At 38.1% G+C, this 26,450-nt stretch overlaps 1 protein-coding gene across 2 annotated transcripts; it reads right to left on the minus strand.

Moving 5' to 3' along the window:
- Positions 1 to 8,799: 8,799 nt before the first annotated feature.
- Positions 8,800 to 25,429, minus strand: il2rb (interleukin 2 receptor, beta). 2 transcript variants are annotated; one of them, XM_079819962.1, is made up of 11 exons: positions 25,216 to 25,429; positions 22,580 to 22,722; positions 22,050 to 22,140; positions 20,949 to 21,054; positions 20,420 to 20,489; positions 20,238 to 20,325; positions 15,681 to 15,814; positions 15,294 to 15,516; positions 15,092 to 15,191; positions 12,646 to 12,730; positions 8,800 to 11,748 (listed from the first exon to the last, which is right to left on the minus strand). In XM_079819962.1, exons 3-11 carry the CDS (start codon positions 22,126 to 22,128, stop codon positions 11,047 to 11,049), a joined length of 1,587 nt encoding a protein of 528 aa, XP_079676088.1. In that variant the 5' UTR covers positions 22,129 to 22,140; positions 22,580 to 22,722; positions 25,216 to 25,429; the 3' UTR covers positions 8,800 to 11,046. The 2 variants fall into 2 exon arrangements, with proteins under 2 accessions (XP_079676088.1, XP_079676087.1); XM_079819961.1 differs by lacking the exon at positions 22,580 to 22,722.
- Between the last annotated feature and the right edge of the window lie 1,021 nt (positions 25,430 to 26,450).

Here is a 26,450-nt window from a genome sequence, read left to right on the forward strand (position 1 = left end):
GGTCAGCTCATTTCTCCCTCCCTCTTTCTCTCTCCCTCCCTTTCTTGCTTTCTAATTCACCCTCATTGCCTGTCTTCCATCCCATTCCTGAACATAAACTCAATGAGCCTCTAGACAGACTTTCCTTTATTTCACTCTTCTTCGTTTTCGTCCTTTCTGTAATATAAAGTGATGGTCAAAACTGCTCCATCGGGAGGTAAATCTTTCTGTCCAAACAAACCGTTTCTTTCAAAACTTTCACTGTTTTATATTAGAACAGAGTAAACTATGTGAAGTCTCACAACATTTGTGAACATAAACATTTATAAGCACACACAAACACTCACTCAGAAACTAAATGGGGCCTGTAGCATGTATATTTGCAGGATGTGGCTTGTATAGCCAAGATTTTGGTCTTTGGAGACCCATGTTCATCTCCTAGAAAAAGTTCAGGCAAAATGTCCGCATAACTTACTAGCTCACCATGCACTTCTATGGAAACACACATTCATTTTTATATCATATGGTGGGATCTTTCCATTGTTAATGGTACCCTGTAAACCCTAACGCTCAAAATAATCAATTGGTTTGAGTAGAGCCAACTCAAATTAAACAAATTAGTTCAATCAAATTAACTTTTATGAGTATTTAGAACTTTCTTTTTCTTTTAAGTTCACAAAACTGACACATTTTAAGTAATTTGAATTGTTTCATTGTTTTGAGTTTTATGAACTTGTTTGTTTTAATTTAGACAAACTTAAATTTATCTGAAACTGCATGGGCTGGGATTTCTATTTCCCAGCATGCTTTGCCATGACGCTCAAAAAGGAGAGTAAATGCTAAAATTAAGTGTTATATAATGTTTTCTGTGCAAGATTAATGGTAGTGTTAAATGTTTTGCTATTTTAGTTCAGAAGGGTTTCTGTTGGTGACGAGTGCGTGAGCTTGGTTTGAGAACAGATTTCTGTTAAATGTTTATATATATTGCCATACTCTTTCAGCAATTATAAAATATTAAGTTGATTACTCTCATTGGAATGTATAAATTAGCTTACTCAAATATTTGAAGTTAAGAGGAATTAAAATGAAATGAACATGAACAAAATCAAAATCTGCCAGTTCTGCCTATTTAAACTTTACATTTCTTTACTTAAAAAATGTATGTAACCGATTGCTTTTTTTTTTTAGTTTTGCCAACCTATTGAGATTTACAGTGTATTGTATACACTGTATTCATACCAAACCACATAAATCTTACCTACATTTCCATCAACCATCCCACAATTAAGACTAAATCTGACCTGCACACACATTTACTTATCTAAATTAGAATTAACTTTATTCTATACCTAAAATATACTTGTTTTATATAAAAAAGAATTTGCCTTGTAGATTTCCCTGACCATACTCTTAAAAGAAATTAGGATAATTAAAAAAATATAGTGTAAGAAAAGAAGGGCTTTTGAGGTTCTGTAAATATTAAATGTAACACACACCCTTTGAATACACATACTCATCTGTTTAGCATTAGTGCGTCTGGGTCACTGGTTGAATTCCTGTTACTTATGCAATAGCAATCATCTCGTTCTCTCCATATGGAAAGAAAATTAAGGTCTGTCATTGACCTCTGATTGACAACAGGCTGATTTTGTCCTCTACTCAACCCATGCTGCATTCCTCTCCATATGCTTCCTCATTTTCCTATCAGTATTGTTGTCCAACATTCTCCTCTGTGGCTTTGCATGCATAATTTTTCTCTGTTAACATTGGGATCTGTGAAAAACATTATTGTGAAGCTTTTCGTTTTGGATTTAGTAAGAACTCTCTGGAGTGTTTGAATATAAAAGAAATTAAAGGAATAATTCCCTCTAAAATCTGTCACTGTCAACACTGTCATCATTTACTCACCAATTCCAATGTCGTTTCAATCCAATATTTCTTTCTTCAGTGTGGAACACAAAAATAAATGTTCATTAATTTCCCCTAATATCATTCATTAAAAAAAAGAAGAAATTTTATTTGAGAAGAAAAATCTTTGAATTGCAATATAATAAACTGAATTTCAAGGAAAAAAGTCTGAATTGTGAGATATACACTTGAAAATTACATTTGTATTATTTTGTTCCATGGCTTCCATAGACTGCAACTGTTAAAGGTAGGGTAGTTTCTGAACGGCTAGTAATAGAACTTTGGGGCGGATACAAGGTTATTTTTATTTATTAAAAAAAAAAATTCCACGGACTGGCCCACCATGCAGGGACAGCGGCCTATTGGTTTGTCTTCTGATCTGACAGGCCAAAGCGAGAGAGACTATACTGTTTGTTTGTTTTTTAAAAAGATCATTTTTAACTGGAGTGTATGGGAAACTTCAAAAGGCTTGTATCCGCACAGCGCTGTCGCTGACGAACATGCGCTGCGTTTTTGCCGATCTGTGTAGTGATAAACAGAGCAAGTCACTTGACTTGACTCGGCCTTAGTACACGATGTACATGTAAATAGGAAAATGTTGGCTTTATTTTGTCACTTATTGAGCAGCAGGCTAGCTGGAGCCATTGACCTCCAGTCTTTGTGCTAGGCTAGCGGTGGGTGCGTCAGACAGCGTTATGGCACGCACGGAGATGAGAATGGTATGTATGGACTTATCTAACTCTGGGGAATACGGTGATTAAGCTAAAGACCCAAAAAGTCGGCGTGTTCCTTTAAGGACAAAGCTTTTTTCTCTTTAAATATGTTTTATGAACTTTTTTATAGTTCTAATTAATTTGAATTGAAGTAAAATGTTAATTAAATGAGAGCCTCATGAAAGAATATCTGTGTCTCTTACATAAATTAGGTGTTAACTCTTTAAAAGCTATTATTGTTTTTAAAGGGGTATTTTCAACCCAAAATGTCATCATTTACTCACCCTAATGCCATTACAAACCTGAATTACTTTTTTTCTGTGGAACAATCATTTGTTTTTGTCCATACAATAGAAGTCAAGGGCAACCAAAATTGTTTTTTAAAGCAGCACTAGGTAGGTTTTGCTCTCGGGGTCCCCCTACAGTTGGGAAACAGTATTGTCCTCTACTACTGTCGTAAACTGTCATTCTACATCAGTGGATGCATTACACGTGCATTTGTTAACATGACAACCATGATAGCCCTGAACACTGCGGGAGGAGTTCACCTGTCTATGGAGTTCACATTCAGGTGTTCTGCTTGCGTCGCGTGTGAAATGTCTTCATCCCAGGTACAGTGGCATATGTTCAGCATGTCATACGATTATAATTTCATGGGTTTTATTTTTTTCAAACGCCAAATGATCGCGATGCTCACGTTTACAAGCCAGCGTCATTATAGTAGCCTAGTCTATTGTTTCCCGTTTTACAGAATCTATATGATACTTCAATTCAATGTTTGAGTGGTAGGTAATCACCATATCGTCAATATTATAATATCAAGCTACCATAGATGAATCTGCAAATGTGAAAAATCGATTTGCATTATAGCTTGAGGCAAGACAAATAAACCAATATCACAGACATGTTAGGTATCCTAAAATATGATTTTGTACGTCTTATCATATGTATTTACTTGCAAGAATGTAGCCCCTCCTCCTCCAGCTCACGCCCGCGAGCAAACGCTGGCCCAATGTTGATCCTCGTCCTGCCTTTAATCCGATCACTTTCTCGTTTCCTCTTTTTGCTTTCCTCCGACAAAACCTTTGCTTTCTTATTTTTCTGTGCTGCTTCGGCCATGACTATAACATTCGGCAAACAAATAATAGTTTGGCTCGCACGTCCGAATTTAAGGAAGTGGGGGTGGTGGTGGAAGTGGTAGTTCTTTTTTCTCGGGTTACTACCCGAAACCCGAAGTTTAAAAGTACGATTAAAAATGATACAGACCCAGTCAGGCTATGGCAGACGTGTCATTCAACCTATTGTAAGTCGATGTATCATCACAAGAGGTTTCAAAATATATTATAAAGGTTGAAAAGTTACCTAGTGCTGCTTTAAATACAATATCTATCATTTTTTGTCCCAGTCCTCGTTTTATTTATTTATTTATTTAGTTAGTTAGTTACTTACTCCAATTTAAGGCCCTAACCCCAGCAAAACATTCACGGGGGAACTTGTGGGCCGGGTGGGCTGGGTTTGTCCAGGACCGAATATTAGCCCCAGTCCAGCCCTAATTGAATCCCACCCTTCAGAGCATCTTAGCCATGCCTGCTCTAAAACACATGAACACACACAGCAGAGTATGCAAAGCATCACGAGACCAGCGACATCGCTAAATTACCTCCTGTCTCAAAGCACATAATGTTACAATAACAACATAAACAACTTACAGAGCTCTTACTTGGATCACCTGACTGATGCAGATTCTGAGTCTGAGTCTGAGGACGTCACAGGTTGCTCTCTCGTAATTATGGCTATGACATGGCGTGAACGCAGCCTAAGCTCATTGTTTTGGTTCAGAAGGAGGAACTGTAAATGGAAGCTGCTGTTTGTTTGTTGCACTTGATGACTGACGTCTGTCTACAACTCTTTTTGGTCCTGAGACTTCTACAGAAGACATGTTTTAATATTTAGACCATTTCTATTATTGATTGCTCTGCTATCAGGATGTGAAGAGAGTTTCATCCAGTATAACAAAAAGTGTTTACTCTAACTTTAAATTGTAATTTTCCGCCCACAAATCACGTCACCCAAATGGTCTATTAATGCATGACAAGCCCTGCTAGCATGGAGATTGGTATATAAGGCACAATTTTTCACCACAAAATTGTTTTATTTGGAATAACAAAAACATTAGCCTGGATGCCAGCCAAACTTAGCCCCACCCACAACAGGTCGGGAAGTTAGGTTTGGACTTGATCCGTTGTGGAGCAACTATGCCCAAACAGGAGCTGTTCAGACCAATCAAATTTTCAGGGCGGGCTTTATACGATGATGGACAGATGACCAACAGTAATGTAATCATCCACGTCACCAAAGAGCCCTTGGGTTGAATTCGTTCTAATCTTAAATGGAGAACTTGTTCGAATATGAATTCACCTTTACTATTTCTCTCAAAAATGATGATCGTGTTAGTAAGTACTCTGTGTATTCTTAAATTCTTTTTGCAAAGATTGCTTACACTCATCTTCTTCTTCTACTTCTTCCAGCGTGTGTGGGTCCGGTTGAAACGCCTCAGAATCACAGCCCAATGGAGCAGTATCAGACTCATATTCTGACTAGAATCTGAGCATGACGACGTCAGGCTACAAAGACATACTGTTTAAAAACAAATCACTATTCTATCTTGGTTTAATATAGGGATTATTTCAATTACCAGTTAAATCAAGAGAGTTTGCTATTGTTCTTCACACAATTCCAGTGTGATGTTACTCTTAAAGAACTCTAATTCATTGGAAATCAATATGGACAATCTTTGTGGCACAAAACAAAAATGTAGCATAAGGGTATAAGAAATGCTCTTGGTTCTGTGTCGTTTCCTGCAGCAAGATTTATTTGGTCTTTCATGAAGTTCCTAAACGACGTAACTTAAGGAGGAGCGAGCCCTAAGCTTCCAATTAAAAGCCAGAGTTTTTAAGCAGCTGCTTACCTCTCTTCAGTCTCAGCTGTTCCAGCATCCCTCCACCTTCCCAAACTCCACCTTCATCTTAGGTGCCTTGCCCTATGTAATCATATCTTATATTTAGTCACAGTGGGGGTAAATTCAGAGCACGAGTTGAAGCTGCTTCTTTGAGCCCCTCAGTGGACAGCAAGCCAAATACGTTTACCTATACCTTAAAGATTATTATGGGCAAACAAACTCGTTAATTTATTTGGTGATATCTCTTGGGTCAAAGATAAGTTTTGTGTTAATAACAAAATTAAGGCTTCATATTTAATATAGCTGTAAATTGTGTGCACTACACTCTAAAAAATGCTGGGTTAAAATAACCCAAGTTGGGTTGAAAATGGACTAACAAAAGGGTGGAAAAGGGTCTATTAATGCATTGTTGCGGAATAAAAGTATTAAATTCTTTCTTTAAAAAACAAACCAAAAATCCTACTGACCCCAAACTTTTGAACAACAAAAAAGGGGGGACAGCTGCTATGTTTTCATCCCGTTATATAATTCATATATTCCTATAAGCGGTCTGTCTCCTCTCTACCACAGTCATGCGCTCACTACTGCCTTCTAGTGGAGAGATCCACCGTTAGAACCAATTTCCTCAAAGACGGTAAAATCCAGCAGGAGCACAGTATTATGAGGATCAGAATGCCAAGCGTTATGACAGGGATCGCCAAACACAACAACATACTCAAAAAGGTAAGTCACATAAGTTAAAAAGCATGTTATCTTCTACTCCTCTCAGAAGACTACTTTGTTATGGTTCACTGAGTTCATTTTTCAGGCCACACAGGGGAGTAAACTTGACTTTGTCTGGTTACACAAACCACGCTCCACAGCAGTGAACGGAAACGGCCTGGCACTTATAAATGTCAGACCACATACTACATGCAATAACTTCACTCATTCACACGCGCGCACACACACACACACACACACACACACACACACACACACACACACACACACACACACACACACACACACACACACACACACACACACACACACACACACACACACACACACACACACACACACACACACACACACACACACACACACACACACACACACACACACACACACACACACACACACACACACCTTTTTTTGTAAAGATGACACTGACACCATTATATTTTTGGGGATTTTATTTCAGTCTCAACAATAACATGTACGTAAAAGCTATGACTATCAGATAACTAACTTACAATAAAGTAAATAAAAATGTTAGAAACATAAAACAAGTATCAAATAAGTGCATTCTTTGTTAAAATAAAAATGCAATTTCATACATTCAACATATACATTTTATTTTAATGGGAAAAAAATGGCTAATTTTTGAGCTTTCTTAAAGGTACAATCCAGAAATGATCAAATAATACCACTAAAGTCCTTAAAATGTTCGGTTTGAAAATGTACAGATAGCAGTATAAATGAGTGTTGTAATATCCCGAGAGATTTTTACCTTGAAAAGCCTTTACGCTTCTGTATACGTGTATTGTGGTATAGAGTCCAAATGACACCCTGAATTTCTAAACAATTCACATTTGAAAAGCAGCATTTATACCATCTTCATAGCAATCAGTGGCATTCAACATGAAATAACAGTAAATAGCAGCTAAAAATCAAGTAAATGCTTTGCACTCGATCTTGAATATTTAAAAAAATGTTGAATTTGGAGACTTGAACAAGTAAATCAGTTCATGAAAAAATGAAATGTTAGCAACATAAAAGGTTAGTGGTGACAATTACCATTAACAATTAAAGTTATACAAGCTATATTCAAATTAAACATTAAAAATTAAAAACGTTATTAAATCAGTAAGGCAGACAAAGGGATAATTCACACAAAAATAAAAATTCTATCATATATCATCATCCTTTCACTGGAACTAAGGGGCCTAGCCCAAACCCTGAAAAACAACCCCACACCATAATCCCCCTCCACCAAACTTTACACTTGACACAATGCAGTCAGGCAAGTACCGTTCTCCTGGCAACCGCCAAACCCAGACTCGTCCATCGGATTGCCAGACAGAGAAGCGTGATTCGTCAATCCAGAGAACACGTCTCCACTGCTCTAGAGTCTAGAGCTTGGATGCAGCTGCTCGGCCATGGAAACCCGTTCCATGAAGCTCTCTGCACACTGTTCTTGAGCTAATCTGTTGGCCACACGAAGTTTGAAGGTCTGTAGCTATTGACTCTGCAGAAAGTTGCGGACTTCTGCGCTGTGTGCCTCAGCAGGCGCTGACCCCTCTCTGTGATTTTACGTGGCCTACCACTTTGTTATAATACCACTAACAGTTGACCGTGGGATATTTAGTAGTGAGGAAATTTCACGAATGGACTTATTGCACAGGTGGCAACCTATCACAGTACCACGCTTGAATCCACTGAGCTCCTGAGAGAGACCCATTCTTTCACAAAGGGATGTCCAAGATATATATGTGGTGGGCATTGATTAATTTTTTTAATCTAGATGAATCTCACTGTAATCTTGGAATTAATCTAGATTAAAATGGGTGATTTGAATTCTGCCAAAGGCATTCAGAATATGTGTGCTCGTAAGTGATCGTTTGTCTTTTTGTAGTTTGAATAATAAATAACTTCTGTCCCTTTAAGACCTGACACACGCATGGATCCCAAAACACTGTTGTGAGCTGTTACGACTGTGTTTACGTTAAAACTCACCAATATGGGCATTGAGACATTTTTGAGTGTTTTTGACCATTAATAAGATGGAAAAAGGAGCTCATTTTTGCACTTGTATGTCAGAGGCTGCTTTATTACGGTATGTGTGTGTGCGCTTCAGATGCGAGCGCGAAATCTGCAGGAATTAGTAGAATTAACGTTAAGTGCAACCCCGCGGATTTGAATACACACCGGTTCGAAGACTCGTTCTCTCACCCCCTACAGTGCAATTCGGCTAGGTATACATCCGCACTAAAATATCAAGGTGAAAGTCATCATAGTTTGCGTAGTATAGACCCAGCTCCCAACCCAACTTTGAGAATAGATTAACGGCAATATTTTTTTTATTTTTCGCCCGATAAGAGTCTCACGTTAATGCAGCATGTTAACGCCGATAACTGCCCACCCCTAATATATATATATATATATATATATATATATATATATATATATATATATATATATATATATATATATATATTCACACTGTGAGTAAATGATGACAGAATTTTCATTTTTGGGTGAACTATCCCTTCAAGACAAATTAAAACACAAATGTAATGCTTCCTAGCCTGACAAGCCAGACCCAAATCAAGGTGTTGGGTCTGGGAACACACCATTGGCAGGGCTCAATCCGAGGGGCGGGATAAACGGTTGTCTTTCAAATTCCCTCTGCATGCAATAGGATAGCGTTACAACCAACCAAAGCAACGAAGAAGGTGAAGCGGAGCTAGTTGATAGATTAAACTTTCGCCGTATCCGTTCGGCAAAACTCTGAACACATCTTCCTTTCTTAAGAATGACTTCAGTGCCGTTCTTTGTTCTTTTCTCAAAGAAAAGCTTAACTCCAAGTCTTCCAGAGTCGCGGCCAAAGCTGTTTCGAAAGACCGCTGTTCGCCAACTTCTTTGTTTACGAGTAGCACACAGAACCAACGCAACTCTGCCGTCCTTATGTTAAACCCGCCTACCAACTCTATACACGATGTGATTGGCCTGACCAGAGTTTGGTTTTTCCAGCTCGCTAGCCAACGGAGAGTTGCTAGACTACCCTGGCTGCAAATAACATTTGCTGCCGCTAGGGTGCGTCTAGATTTCTTGGCTAGATGCTTCCTTCATATGTCAATGTTAAGGAACATGGCAGGAATGTTCTGGGTTCAGAATGTTAAGCTCTATCAGCATCTGTAGCGTTCTGCCAATTTCCACTGACAAAGATTTCATCGTGTTGCTCAGTTTGTAAAAAAAATTATAATTCAGTAATGCATTTACAATGGAAGTCTGTGGGGCAAGACTTTCCAGAGGGCATAAAAAAAGAAATGTGATGCTTGCAAAAATGTGTTATTTGAGCTGTAAATTTGTCCTGATTGCAGTGCCACTGACGTTCAAACAGAGCTTTAATTGTATTTAACCCAGAACATGCCTTTAATCTAGCTTATTATGTTGCTGTACAAAAGTATATAAAATAAAATAATTATAATGCATCTTTTTGTTGTTTAATTCGTTCAAATGGAATATAGTAATTAAAAAAAATATAGTTATACAAAATTAATGCATATAAACTGTCTATGGGGAGATGGGGCAGGTTGTCAAAATAGAGTCGTCACAAGGGCTAGTTACTATAAGGTTTGAGTCTAAAGTCACGTGTGTATGGGTTTTTCTTTATAGGAGTGGCTCTTAAAGTAGAATATTTTTTGTGAATTCTGTCCCCCACCAAGGTATTTTTCATAAATTTCAGGTCACATGTTTTCATAATAATAATAATACGATACATTTATATAGCGCTTTTATGGGTACTCAAAGCACTTCTGGAAGAGGGGAACCATATGGAAGAGGGGAACCAGCTTATTGGTAGAGAGGAGACAGAGTGATGAAGCCAATCAGTAGATATGCGGATTGATTAGGAGGCCATGATAATGGTCCAATGGCCAAATTTGGTGAGGATGCCCACACCACAACTGTAACAATTACAGCACAGTGAAATTACTTTAATAAACCTGAGCATTTAATGAGACAGACGACAAAACAGCACACGCTTATAATTAATTAAGTTTATCTTTATGATTATCGTTCTTGGTGTGAATGGGCCTTATGAACGGTTTTGTTCAATTTCACTCAAACGCCAAGCCTGTTTAGGTTCCCCTTGTGATAACTTACTTACCCCTATGGGAGTGTGAAAATATCTTACTATTGGGGCATGTTGTCACAGAAGGTCAGTGTGTGTTTAATGTGTATTATTTCCTTCAATAATAAATGTAGAAATGTTTTTATAGCTTTTTTTGTAGCCAAATATTTAAGGTACACTACCATTCAAAAGTCTGGGGTCAGTGATTTTTTATTTTTTTGAAAGAAATTAAACCTTTTTTTCAGCAAGGATGCATTAAATCAATCAAAAGTGACAGTGAAGACATTTATAATACAAAAGATGTCTATTTTAAATAAATGCTGTTCTTTAGAATATGCTATTAATCAAAGAATTCTAGAGAAAAAAAGGCGCATCACGGTTTCCACTAAAATATGAAGCAGCACAACTGTTTTCAATAATCAGAAATGTTTCTTGATAATTAAATCAGCATATCAGAAGACGGAGAAGGAAAATGTGACACTGAAGAATTATTTTTATCCAAAAAATGCAGCCTTGGTGAGCATAAGGAACTTCTTTTAAAAACCTGAAACATTTGAACGGTAGTGTATAGAAACTGACTATCAAAAATAAGCCTACCCAGAGGCCCCAATCTCCCCAATACAGACAGAGACGGACTGGGCCTGCGTTCAGATGGATTTGTTGCTGTATTTCTGCATCTCCTTCAGGGTCAAATATCCACTCCCGCAAGGCTCAATCATGGAGGAGGATCTGACCATGGTGCCCTCTGCAGGCTCAGAGGTGGAACCACAGCTGGGTGCTCTCACAGGTTCAGACCACGGTGTGATGATGGGCACCGGAGCGAAACTCTCTGCTGTGCGAACAGCACCGAGGGAACCCTGTGACAGTGACATAATGAACGAAACCAGGGCGTGTCCTTCCGCCGTGGCCCTCTCTTCGCCATTGATGTCTTCATCATCTTGGTCTTCCTCACCATTCTGGGAATCTGGGCTCATCGGCTGTTCCATCTGGTAACTTGGGGTTTGCAGGCAGTCATATGAAGACCCAGGCGACGAGAGAGTGGAGCTTGTTCCTTCCTCAGGTTGATAGGTGAAGTACACGGGGCAGGATTCCAGGTAAAGAGAGCCTGAATGCGATTTGCTATAGAAGTAGCCCATGTTAGAGAAACCAGATGATGAAGCTTGGCTGGTGCCGCTGTTCTCTTGTCCGGAGTCCATGTGACTAGAGTGAAAAAGCGCAGCAGTTGACATCTGAGCATCGGGATCCATCAAGGACAGGTCCCAAATATCAGAGATCTCTACAGGGGAGATGTCGTCACATGACTGAGGGGTAAGAAATGGCCCAACAGAATTCTGACACCCGAGCCAATTCTGTGGACAGGTAAGAGGAAATGCATGTGGTCAGTGTGTGCGTTCTTTTGGCTTGCTGAAGGAAGATATGAGTCAGCATTTGCAAGAAAGGCGGATCTAGGCCACATCTGTACACTTGGGTGTGTGTGAGAATTTGTACTGCTAATATTTTGCATTGGAAGAAAAACGTGTGAACCTGAGAATGTTATTACATTAATGCATGCTCAAATGCGTTGGTGTAAATTCACAACACAGATAGTGTAAAGAGTGAATTGCCACTATACAGCTGAAAACAACAATATCAGTATATGCTATCGTGAGTAAGGGGTGAGTATGATTTAAAAAAAAGAAAGAAAATGAATACTTTAATTCAGCAAGGTTGCATTAAATCGATCAAAAGTGACAGTAAACACATGTATAATGTTACAATAGATTTCTATTTCAAATAAATGCTGCTCTTTTGAACTTTCTATTCATCAAAGAATCCTTAAAAAATTATCATTATTTCTACAAGAATATTGTGCAGCATAAGCAGGGGTTTCAACACTGATAATGTGTCTTGAGCAGCAAATCATAATATAACAATAATTTCTGAAGGATCATGTGACACTGAAGACTGGAGTATCAAGTACCACAGAAATAAATTACATAAAAAAAAGACAAAAAGTGTGATTAATTAGTTATTGTTTTAATCGACTGACAGCACTATTTTTATATAATATAATAATGATATTATAATATATATATATAATACTACTGTTTGTGACTCATAGTTGATCAGTCAAATGCAGCCTTGATATTTCTTTTAAAAACATTAAAGCATCTCACCAACCCCGGTAAGGTTTGAACGGCAGTGCATCACTTTGGAAATTAGTTTTGAATAACATCTCCTGAGTTACTGCAGGAGAGTAAACTCACCCGGAAGTTTCCACCGTGAACGGTGTGAAGAGGCTGGAAATATCTGGAGGGGTCTGGAACATGTTGATTGTTTGGTTTTAATAACCTGCAAAGAAATAATAACGCTATTACAGATGCACAAATAAACATCAGGTACAAAAACCAACGGGTGCATAGCTACACGGAAATACTGTAGGTAGAAACACACACCTACACACTACAGATGCCTACACAGCACTTTCCACAAATAGGGTAAAAACTAGGTCTTGAACGTCTTAAAAATGAGGTCAAATATTTGTTCTAACAACTAGGTGTGTAACGATACCCTCATGTCACGTTTCGATACATACCCGTGATATGATATGATATCATTGCGATACATCAAAACCTATGGTAAAAGGTTAACAAAAATGTACTGTTGATTTAAATGCTACATTTGGTATTATATTGGGGGTGAAAATAATAATTAGGCTTTGACTTGGTGCTGGTAACCCAATGCACAGGACAATGGTGAAGCCAGAATAAAAATATTCATGATTCTGAAGCTGAAAATACTTTATTATTCTAGACGAATATGCACTCTGTCACTGACTAGATGTATTTAAAATAATGTAGGCCACTTTATACTGGTAACATAAGACATTTGGCATTATCAGGACCCACAAATATTCCCCCATTGTATTATTTTACATTATATTCAACATTATATATAATATTTTAATGTAGTACTGACTATAGTAAAACAAATTTCTCACACAGTAATTTTAACTTTGAGTGAACTATATACAATACAGATCATCATTATCCACGATACATATTGTTGCATTTTTGTATTGGGATATATCGTGATGCAATATTGTTACACCCCTAATAACAAGGGTTTACCCTTCAGAAAATATTCGTCCTCTCCAGGAGGTCAAACTAAATATTAATACTTTATTTTCTACAAATGATCTACATACACACAATTACAAACTTTGGAACATGTCTTCATCATATATAAAGCTATGGACGTAGTGTCCGTGATGTCACCCGTAGGTTTATAAAGAGCATTTTTGAAGCCCAAAGTTGGCGGAGCCGGCCATCACCATCTTGCCGTGCGTCACTCCCGGATAACCGAAAATGGGTAAAGAGGCGGGATGTGCAGAGCTGAAGTGACGTAATGACTAACAGACAGCAGACAAACGGCAATCCACCTGTCACACCCTTAATTATGCAGAACTTTAAGGCTTTATATAATGTAAACGGATGAGTTATAAAAAAATTCACCGCCCTCACAGTTGTCATGAAGGGCAAAATTAGCTGTATAGACCAAAACCACTTTTGTACCAGACAGTAAACTTTTTTTTTTCTGCTGTAAAGTTTTAACATGGGGGGAGATACAATTTTGACTCTCTTTTGAAGCCTGTCTCTAGCGCCCAGTTGAGGAATTGCAGTTTAAGTCACTTCCGTATTGGCTCCAAGAGAGACCACAGGAGGTTGCCCCTTGGTCTTAAAGGGTTAGTTCACCCAAAAATGAAAATTCTGTCATTAATTACTTACCCTCATGTCGTTCGACACCCGTAAGACCTTCGTTCATCTTCGGAACAGAAATGAAGATATTTCAGTTGAAATCTGATGGCTCTGAAAGGCCTCCATTGGCACAATGCATGGTTCACTCTCAAGACCCTTAAAAGGTACTAAAGACGTCGTTACAAAGTCCATCTCACTACAGTGGTTCTAAAATAACTTTATGAATCGGCGAGAATAGTTTTTGTGCGCAAAAAAACCCTAAATAATGACTTACATAGTGATGACGATTTGAAAACAAGGCATCATGAAACTTCGAAGCGTTATGAATCAGTGAGTCGAATGATGATTCGGATCGCGTGTCAAACCGCCAAACTGCTGAAATTTGGCGATTCAAACCGCTGATTCGACTCGCTGATTGATAACGCTTCGAAGCTTCATGATGCCTTGTTTTGAAATCTTCATCACTATGTAAGTCGTTATTTAGGGGTTTTTTGCGCACAAAAACTATTCTCGCCGATTCATAAAGTTATTTTAGAACCACTGTAGTGAGATGGACTTTGTAACGACGTCTTTAGTACCTTTTAAGGGTCTTGATAGTGAACCGTGCCATTGTGCCAATGGAGGCCTTTCAGAGCCATCAGATTTCAACTAAAATATCTTTATTTCTGTTCCGAAGATGAACGGAGGTCTTACGGGTGTCGAACGACATGAGGGTAAGTAATTAATGACAGAATTTTCATTTTTGGGTGAACTAACCCTTTAATACAGTTTAAAACTCTGATTTGTGTCAATGTGTCAATGATTTGTTGAAAATAAATATTTTTTTATAAAAATTTAATTTAAACTTAATTTTTAAATATAAAAAAAAAAGAGAAAAAAAAAAAAGAGAAAAGGGGCAAGAAAAAGTAAATGACGATGGGTTACTAAATAAAACACATACACATCTAATACTCACCGGTTGCTTTTCTTTGCCTTATAGATGACCAAAGAAAAACAAATGAGAACAAGAAAGATGTGGAGGCCAATGATCAGAACTACACGTATATCATCAGATTCTGATGGAGAAAAAAGACAGAAACTGCTGTCATATAATATATTATGATCTTAACCCACAAACAAATATTATTATATAATATTACTGGGCTTGCAAGAGGTACCTAGTGATGATTCATCACCACCTGGTTTCACTGGTGGCTTTCCAATCTCAGACCTCCAGGACACAGTAGGACTCCAGTCGCTCCATTCCCCCCGAAAGTAACCAGCATCTTTGGGTTCAACAGGCTTCACTCGAACCCTGGCCTGGTACTCTTCTCCTACAGTCAGTAAACGGGGGTCCAGCAGCACGGAACTTCCATGAGAGATATTCCAATGGCTTGCCATCTATAGCACAGAAGCATACGCAATCATACATGAACATACACAAAATAAAAAATACACTCAAAATAATTTTGTAATTGACTTGAATTGAGTCACTGTGTACAGGATGCGTTCAAATTAATTAATTCAATAGGTAAATGTTAAATAAAACATAAATGTTTGCTTACCTCCCAGCTTGTATTTGCAGCTGTAAACTGCAACTGGAATTCATAATCTGTTATGTATTTTGGAAAGTTACTGCCTTTACTCCAAGTTATGTTAACCCTGCTTACAGTGGGCTTATCTGGTGGTTGCGTCTTAACTGTCATTCAAACAAATAAATAAAAACAAAAAAAGGGAACAGTTAGGCTACATAGCGACACCAAAGTCATCATGGGTTCAACTGTTCTCAAGGAATCCAAAAAATTCATAAAATGTATACTTTGACTGTGATGCAAGTCACAAATGCATACATGTAAATGTAAACCAAAAAGGCAACATCTCTTAGCAATCAGTGTGCGGATTACTGTGGGTTTGCGGGTTTGCAGTGTCTTGACACCTTTAATTATGGCTTGAAGGACAAAAGAAAATCCAAACGAAAGGTTCGATACGTATAATAAACAGATTTAACCCTCTGGGGCTCTTCAGTCAAAAATGAAAACTTGTAACGAAATATTTAACTTTTTGAAAAAAACTGTTTTGCTTCATTGGAATGGGAGGACACTTGGTGACTTTTGTCGCATTAGCTATGTGAACACACAACAATCATGGACATGATTCAGATATGTTAAAGGGTTGGAAAAAAGTCACACCTGGCTCTTTCGCAGTCAAAAATTACATGCATGAATGAGAAATACAAAAACTCGGAATCTTTTGATAGTACAAACTACAAATCAGTCACTGTGCAGAAAAAAAAGTGCACAACAATGAAGGGGTGACACTCTAAAATGTCAATAGTGCAAAATAGACACATCTACACACATATATATATATATATATATATATATATATATATATACAGTATACACAACAATTAGGCATAACATTAGGACCTAATTATGTCCTAATATTGTGTTGGTCCCCCTTTTGCTGCCAAAACAGCCCTGACCCGTCGTGGCATGTACTCCACTAGACCCCTGAAGGTGTGCTGTGGTATCTGGCACCAAAATGTTAGCAGCAGAACCTTTAAGTCCTGTAAGATGTGAGGTGGGGCCTCCATGGATCGGACTTGTTTGTTCAGCACATCACACAGATCTGGGGAATTTGGAGGCCAAGTCAACACCTCAAACTCATTGTGCTCCTCAAACCATTCCTGAACCATTTACCATTTTTGCTTTGTGGCAGGGCACATTATCCTGCAGAAAGAGGCCACAGCCACCAGGGAAAGCCGTTTCCATGAAAGGGTGTACATGGTCTGCAACAAAGCTTAGGTAGGTGGTACGTGTCAAAGTAACATCCACAAGGATGGCAGGACCCAAGGTTTCCTGGCAGAACATTGCCCAAAGAATCACACTGCCTCCGCCGGCTGGCCTTCTTCCCACAGTGCATCCTGGTGCCATGTATTCCCCAGGTAAGCAACACACACGCATCCGGCCATCCACGTGATGTAAAAGAAAACGTGATTCATCAGACCAGGCCACCTTCTTCCATTGCTACACGGTCCAGTTCTGATGCTCACGTGCCCACTGTTGGTGCACCCTGACTGGTCTGCGGCTATGCAGCCCCATACGCAACAAACTGCGATGTACTGTGATTCTGATACCAGCATTAACTTCTTAAGCAGTTTGAGAAACAGTAGCTCTTCTGTTTGATCAGACCACACAAGCCATCCTTCACACCCCACGTGCATGGTGCATCAATGAGTCTTGGCCGCCCATGACCCTGTCGCAAGTTCACCACTGTTCCTTCCTTGGAGCACTTTTGATAGAGACTGACCACTGCAGACCGGGAACACCCCACAAGAGCTGCAGTTTTGGAGATGCTCTGACCCAGTCGTCTAGCCATCAGAGTTTGTCCCTAGTCAAACTCGCTCAAATCCTTACACTTTCCCATTTTTACTGCTTCTAACACATCAACTTTGAGGACAAAATGTTCACTTGTTGCCTAATATATCCCACCCACTAACAGGTGCCGTGATGAAGAGATAATCAGTGTTATTCACTTCACCTGTCAATGGTCATAATGTTATACCTGATTGGTGTATATATACCAATATATATACAGATATATATACAGTGAGGAAAATAAGTATTTGAACACCCTGCTATTTTGCAAGTTCTCCCACTTAGAAATCATGGAGGGGTCTGAAATTGTCATCCACTGTGAGAGACATAATCTAACAAAAAAAATCCAGAAATCACAATGTATGATTTTTAACTATTTATTTGTATGATACAGCTGCAAATAAGTATTTGAACACCTGAGAAAATCAATGTTAATATTTGGTACAGTAGCCTTTGTTCTCAAACGTTTCCTGTAGTTTTTCACCAGGTTTGCAAACACTGCAGGAGGGATTTTGGCCCACTCCTCCACACAGATCTTCTCTAGATCAGTCAGGTTTCTGGCCTGTCGCTGAGAAACACGGAGTTTGAGCTCCCTCCAAAGATTCTCTATTGGGTTTAGGTCTGGAGACTGGCTAGGCCACGGCAGAACCTTGATATGCTTCTTACAGAGCCACTCCTTGGTTATCCTGGCTGTGTGCTTCGGGTCATTGTCATGTTGGAAGGCCCAGCCTCGACCCATCTTCAATGCTCGAACTGAGGGAAGGAGGTTGTTCCCCAAAATCTCGCAATACATGGCCCCGGTCATCCTCTCCTTAATACAGTGCAGTCGCCCTGTCCCATGTGCAGAAAAACACCCCCAAAGCATGATGATACCACCCCCATGCTTCACAGTAGGGATGGTGTTCTTGGGATGGTACTCATCATTCTTCTTCCTCCAAACACGTTTAGTGGAATTATGACCAAAAAGTTATATTTTGGTCTCATCTGACCACATGACTTTCTCCCATGACTCCTCTGGATCATCCAAATGGTCATTGGTAAACTTAAGACGGGCCTGGACATGTGCTGATTTAAGCAGGGGAACCTTCCGTGCCATGCATGATTTCAAACCATGACGTCTTAGTGTATTACCAACAGTAACCTTGGAAACGGTGGTCCCAGCTCTTTTCAGGTCATTGACCAGCTCCTCCCGTGTAGTTCTGGGCTGATTTCTCACCTTTTTTAGGATCATTGAGACCCCACGAGGTGAGATCTTGCATGGATCCCCAGTCCGAGGGAGATTGACAGTCATGTTTAGCTTCTTCCATTTTCTAATGATTGCTCCAACAGTGGACCTTTTTTCACTAGCACGACTATAACACAGAGCAAGTTTTTGCAAATGTGTGAACTAAAATCAATAATTGAGCCACAATGCAGTAAAAACCACGAACTTGCTTACACAAAAGTACAAAACAGACACACACACTCACTTGCACACACACATGCACGCACACAAATTGGTGTGGCTGTAACAATAGGGAGCCAAAAGACTCAAAAAGAGGTTGAAATCTGATCAGACCCAGATTGATTAACCTGTGATCAAGCATACCTGTTCCTTTTCGTTACATTTTTATTGGATTTTGATTTCTGAATTTTATGTGTAACAAAATGTCCTCCTCTGTGTTCAGATTTGACTGTAGTAAAAGGAATGCACAAATTGACACTTCAAATCAACATTTCAAACAAAACAAATTTAAACCTTGTCAAAATTAGTCTTTGAAAATATCTAAGTATAAATCCAAATCTATAAGCCACTTTATATAGAACTATATAGGAATCTTGTGGTTACACCACGGCATTACATACATTTTTCTTATTTTACTTCCACCAGATGGTCCTAATCTATCTTCAAAAATTCGATTTTAAATGCATTGTCTCTATTTTAACATGGATTACTATTTTAATTGGAACTTTAAAAATATATATATATTTGAAAAACAAGTCTATTATTTTCAATGGGGGAAACCTAGCTAATAAAAATTATATAAATATTGCATAGTATCATAAAATCCCCTCAAAATTCTAAACAATAATTAAAAAATATTATTGAACAAAGATATATTAGCTACCTTGGTTTTCCTGAAAACAAAAGTTACATTTCAAGGCTTCAGTCACTTTTGACCACAAAGAAGCCAAGTGTGACCCCTAAACGAAGAGGACCTGAGGGTTAATTCTACATATTACATAAGGAGCATCTCAACCACATTCATCAGAGTGCGTATTTCACGTTGCGTCAGACATTCATGAACGGAAGTCACATTTGCAGAGAAGTAACCATTGCAACAGTGAACAATACAAGGTGCGTCAAAAAATTAATTTATCACATTTTTTTATAGATCTACATACCAAATTTATGCACTGTTTACCAAGAAATGCACTCTTTTTGTGTTAATTTTTGCGAATTTTGTCGAGAGCACTTTATTCCAATACCAAGTTTTTAATAAAACAACAACAACAAAAACCTTAACCATGTTCTCACCAATTTTTGAAATGGCCTTATTATCAAATTAATTATTTTGTATTGCAATGACAATGTTTTGTTCATTTAAATAGCAAAATGTATTTCCAGGCAAGTTTTTATTTTCACTGTGTTACAACTATCCCTTCTTTCCTCTAATTTCAGTCGTTCTGTATGTGTTTTTACATTAATCTGCCATTTTAAACATATCTACAACTCACTAATACCAGAATTAATCCACTTACTGTGTCGGCTAGGCTGAAAATGCTGATTAGTTCTGACAGATCCATTACAGGTTACACTCAACCAGATTTTGTTAAGGAAGAAAAAGTACTGTGTGTGAGAGAGAGGGGAGCATAAGAAGAGAATGCATGCTGATCAACTGGTGAATAGTAATTTGACTTAAATTTGATGTATTTCTACTCACTTTTTTCCCATAGGTTAAAGAACAACTTCTGGTAGAATGTGATTGACTGCTCAGTGGCACCAGCTCACATCTGCACACAGATTCACATTTGAGAAGGTGTATTTATCAATATTAAAGGGATAATTCACCAAAATATGAAAATTCTGTCATTAATTACTCGTTCCAAAATGTTCCAAATCCGTAAGACTCTTCATTCATCATCGGAACACAAATGAAGATCTTTTTGATCAAATCCGAGAGATTTCTGACCCCACATAGATGGCAATTTAATGAACACTTTCAGGGTCCAGAAAGGTTGAAAAGACATCTTTAAAAAAGTCCATGTGACTCCAGTGGTTCAACCTTAATGTTATGAAGCAACGAGAACACTTTTTAATAAGCTCTCAGATTTGATCAAAAATATCTTCATTTGTGTTTTGAAGATGAACCCAAGTCTTGCGGGTTTAGAACGAGATGAGGGTGAGGAATTAATGACAGAAATTTCATTTTTGGGTGAACTAACCCTTTAAATTTGTCCATTGTCACAAACCTTTCTTCTTTGTACCCCGTAAGATCACATCGCTGGCCGGAGTAATTTGTAGAGCTCCACACACAAGAAATCTTTGTCAAGTAGTCGCTCACACAGGAAAGATCTTCTGTTTTTGGTAAAACCAGAGGACAAATGATATTAGTGAATAGAAAACATGTAAACATTTATTTTGTCTTTCAATACTTAAAGGTAAAGTTAAAGGGATAGTTCACCCAAAAATTTAAATTCTGTCATGAATTACTCGTTCCCGACCCGTAAGACCTTCGTTCTTCTTCAGAACACAAATTAAGATATTTTTGATGATATCTGAGCGATTTCTGTCCCTCCATTGACAGCCTACGCAACGATTGATGCAATGCAAGTGCTTTGTTTGCACAAAAATGTAATCATTTAACACTTTATTTACAAAATATGAATCTCCAACATGCAAACAAAGCACTCGAGTCGCTTCATAAGATGAGGTCAAGCCACTGGAGTCACATGGATTACTTTCATGATGTCTTTACTACCTTTCTAGGGCTTAAAAGTGGTAGTTGCGTAGGCTGTCTGTGAAGGGACAAAAAGCTCTCAGATTTCATCAAAAATATCCTCATTTTAGTTCCAACGATGAACGAAGGTCTTACTGGTTTGGAACGACATGAGGGCGAGTATTTAATGGCAGAATTGAAATTTTTGGGTGAATTAAACTTTTAAGAAATGAGCTTAAAACAAAGAGATTGTTTCTAAACAACACAGATGCACAGCAACATACCCAACTAAAATTATTTGACTGCCAGAACATTCCTAAAACAGAACTTTTTAAATTTGGTTAGTTAGGAAAGCTCTTTTCTTTTACAGATATAGAATTATTGTTTGCTCTAGGTTTGCAGAACATTTCCTTAAAAATAATTATTAGGGGAAATTATGTATAAATTATTTTATGGTTGTAAAGATAAAGCCTAAAAATAACCATTTGGGAACATTCTCCGAGTTATTTTTTTAGGTTAAAAAAACTCCCTACAACGTTATGGGAACATTTTATGATTGTAAAAATAAATGAATAAATTACTAAAGGGGAACCAAATACTAATGTTAGGGGAATGTTCTGCGTTTGCTGGGTACCTGTTGGTGTGTTATCGGACTTTCCGGTTCCATAAAGTATGATGAAGATGAAGAGAGGAGTATACCAGTAATCCTTCATCACTACTTGGATCTGAAACACACATATGACATCTTTTGTATACAATAATATTTGACTTCTTTTCTAAACAATGAAAGTAAATGGAGATAGAACAAAAAAAAGAAAGCTAAAAAATTATTTAAAAAAGCACCAAAAAAAGCAGCCCATATGTGCTCTTTCATCGCAATTCAGTTTCATTGTACGGACACGATTAACTTGGACATTCTGCAAAACAGTTCTCATTTTTGAGTCATTCAAACACTTCAAAATTAATATACCGCACAGGTAGTAGCCTAACACTCAATATTTCATCCATAAGTGATGCACACTCCATAAGTTCCACCGCTTTGAGTTACTAAGACTAGCTGAGCTAATTGAATATCATAATGCCTGCCTTATGTTTCAAACTGCCAACAGGCTTAACTCTGGATTGAGTAGTCTTGTTCCCATCTCCAGCCCCCAGCATACATACCTAACGAGAATCAAACCACTTGTATCAGGAAAATGTCGCCGACATGTGCGCGCCAGTATGAGTGTTGTCTGTAGGGGGCCGCAGATTTGGAATGGGATTGATGAAGGCCTCAAGGTGTCCAAATCTCCAACTTTAAAAGACAACTAAAAAAACATTTCATATTAACCTATATCTAATATAAAACTGTTTTCTCATGGACTACTGGGATGTATGTGTATGATTGTATGTAACGTTATGTATGTCCTGGTGCGCTCTTTGCTGCTCTTATTTGTATACCTTTGTCTGAACCACTTCCCTTTCATAAACCATGCATGGGCCCCCACCTATAAGCTTTCCTAACTTCCTTGGGGGACCCATTCACACTACCCAATTGATTCTGTACCCCCAACCATATTATTGTAATGTTTTGAAGTGGTATTGTGAATAAACTTAAACTCAAACTTAAACTAAGCATATTAACTCAAAATCTGGCTTTTAGGTTAACACTTGGACTCAGAACAGTACTACTGTGGTTGCCGTATTAGTGTCTAAATAATAATATCTATGATGGTATCTGGTGCGGTAATCAGATGATATGATCTATGGTTATTTATTAATAATCCAGCAGCAAAAAGCTATGAGATCACAAATTGTCGCTATGGCGATACAACGAGCACAACCACAAATTAAGCTGTCTTTTACCTGTGGTTGAAAGTGTGACACATAAAGAAATGCACACAAAATTACTGGGAAGGAGAGCTAAGTTTAGTCACACTGAACTGGGATGGTAACACAAAGATTCTGGGTTAAATGCTATGACCTGATATGATCCAATCTATGCAATAAAATAATATTTTGTCCGTTTTATCATCTGCAAGGCAAAAGCAGTTGACCTGTTAATACTAGCACTTATCATATTTCTATTCTATCAATTTATTTATTTTGTATGCTACGTGTACTGTGCTAGACAAACTGGCACTAGTCACATCACTTCCATATTGTTGCCTATTGTTGATTTGATTGCTTCTATTGTTCTCCTCATTTGTAAGTCGCTTTGGATAAAAGTGTCTGCTAAATGATAAAAAAAATGGTTACAAAGCACTTAGCACTCCACTCTTCGGAAGCTGATTCATAGTTATGCAGCAAAGTACAATTTTTAACCCAGACAGCAACATAGTGTCGGCCCAGATCCGGGCCACATCAGGTACATCTGGTGGATTCAACACGTACCTTGTGGGCCGGATCTGGGCAGACACTATGATGCTGTCTGGTAAACCTTTTCATTTATCAAAATTTATTTTTATAATTTTTTTAACATTTTTAATGTATTCATTTATCCTTTACTCACCCTCATATCTTTCTAAACTTGTATGACTTTCTTTTTTCTTTCAAAAGAAGAGAAAATATCTAGAACGACAAAACGCTGAAAAAGGTAAAACGGCATGAGGGCGAGGACAAAATTTTAATTTTTAAGTGATTCTAAATGTTTTTACATAATTGTTGACAATTTTATTTGCTCTATTTGTGCATAATAATGCAAACAGCCAATCAGCCAGAGGAGCTTTCTTTTGTTATTTTTTTTATTCAGACTTTCACTTTTAAATGGCATGGCTGTGGCTTTTTACCTGACAGGATGTTGCCCAAAGAAAACGGTAAACTGCAAAGTGCGCATATTGAATTCCATTGCAAAATTCTTGACATGAACTTAAGATGCGCATATATGACGCAAGCTAGCTTTGGCTCTTTTGCTGAGTGGGCCATTGTCAGCAGCGCACCCCTCTTTGTGAGTGGGTGGTCAACCTGTATACAGGCAATTTCCACTAACACTATAATGACACGCACAGCTGCAACCATAAGGTGACTTCTTGTAAAAAGGCGCACTTGTAGACTGCTGGCGCTGAAGATACTTTGCCTGTCGAAGCAATGAGAGGTACTGTGACAGGACACTCTACAGCGAACACTGACGGTGCGGTTTTAAAAGTGAGCGCTGAGTAATTTTGATAGCAGTTTATTTGACACAGACGTTCGAACCTCAACTTGTGATCTGAGTGATCGCTGCAAACATCTGGTTCAACACTCTCAGTTTCACAAAAGGCTTCAGCACTTCCTAACTTCTTGAGTTATACTTAAGAGCACATGAAGTTTAATAGGAACTTACTTGTACTTTGCATTGGTAAATTAACTAAAAAAGTTTATTTACCAATGCGTAATGAGTATTTATACCTCTCATTTATTTACTAATGAGTGCCAACCCATTCAATGACCCCAAGCATCTGGACACTAAAATCACACTTAAAATGATGTCTAAATATCATTGCATCAGACAACAAAATAGTAAAACAAGTGGCACCTGCTAAAGAAAAATTCTCAGAACTCACCTTTGAGTCATTTTGCGATTAAGCAGCAAGGTGATTTTTAGTGAATCTTCCAGATTGATTCACATCCACAAAAAGTCACAATACATTCCGTCTTTAACAGTATATCTATTGTAAAACCTTTCAAATTTCTTCTTGTGAAATGTTTTGAAGCAAATGCTTAGTGTAGTATATAATGCAAGGACATCCGTTTTTAATTGTGGCTTAATTGCGGCTCAGTTGTCGTCCGATACAATACATCGTTGCTCAGCAGTTATTTAATCTTGGAAGTGTAAGACTTACCCTTTGCCTTCAGCTGTCTGCAGAGGCACCATGGATGCTGAGGTCTGTCTGTCTACCTGACCACCTACCCTTCATCCTCCTTTCTTTACTGCTCTCGTGCTATCTGCCCCTCCCCTTCTACCTCCATCTGTCAGGAGGATCTCTCTTTCTCTATCACTCTACTCCTTTCTGTTACTCATCCGACCTCTCTCTCTCTCTCTCTCTCTCTCTCTGCAATTGCATTTTCTTCCTCTCTGCTCGATATATGACTGAGTAACCACAATGTTTCCTGACATGTTTACAAAGCATGAAAAGCTAAATTAAGAGGTCAGAGGGCCCGAAGAGAAAAAATCTCATCTCTCATCTTTCTTTGATGCAAGGATGTTCTCATTTATTCTCGTTATTTATATGTAATGTATTATTTATATATTTTATTGTTGTCTTAGTATAACACACTTTTGTGACAGTCTGATTAGTTTGATTTTAGAGCAAGCTAATTACATGTTATTAGGAGAGGTCAGGAACATTTAAATTTTTTGGCTTTTGATAAGAGTAAATATTAGCCACCTGGGCCCCACGCTGGGCTTGACACGGCGCCTGAGCGGTGCTCAGAGCACAAAAGTTTGATGAGGACCACATCCTGTTTCATACAAACTTTTTATACCCACAGACTACACACACAGAAAACATGCATATAAACAAACACATGCATGCATGCATGCAAGAATCCACATGCACTGACAAATAGGCTCTGCTGAAGCATAAGGATAACCAAAATTATGTAGAGAAATGAAAAGGAAAAGCATCTTTGCAACAATCTGTGCATCTAATTCAGTATGTATAAAATACCTCATTTACTAAATTTAGCAACACATCATCAGTCCATGAGTAAATTTGCTAAACTAGTTTAGTATTAAAGTGATGTGCACATCGTATCAAGCAAATACACACCACAGTTACAGCTAAAGTCTGTAATTTCTGCATCACTATACCAAAAAAAACAAAAACAAAACAAATTTGTGCATACTTATGCACTATTCTATGCCATTTTGTAGTATGAATAGTTCAAGCTGTTTGTTTACTCCGGACGCTCCCCGCATCTGCCATTGGTCGATCAGACCGATTGCCCCATCCTAAACTCAGTCAAGGAGTTGATATTGCAGTGTTGGGTTGGTTGTGAAGCTCAAACAAACAAAACAATGTTTTGAGCGATCACATGAGCAGTATGATATCGTAAAATCAGCTTGTATTTAAAG

Source organism: Gobio gobio (assembly GCF_949357685.1).
Source record: "Gobio gobio genome assembly, chromosome: 1".
NCBI lineage: Eukaryota > Metazoa > Chordata > Actinopteri > Cypriniformes > Gobionidae > Gobio > Gobio gobio.

What these genes read in the sequence shown, in the direction of transcription:
- il2rb (XM_079819961.1), bottom strand. Translation starts at nt 22,128, where the DNA reads ATGAAGGATTACTGGTATACTCCTCTCTTCATCTTCATCATACTTTAT. An exon ending in CTTTAACCTATGGGAAAAAA is followed by an intron (nt 20,326 to 20,419) that starts GTGAGTAGAAAT and finishes TCTCACACACAG; the next exon opens with TACTTTTTCTTCCTTAACAA. An exon ending in TTCACGGTGGAAACTTCCGG is followed by an intron (nt 11,749 to 12,645) that starts GTGAGTTTACTC and finishes ACCTGTCCACAG; the next exon opens with AATTGGCTCGGGTGTCAGAA.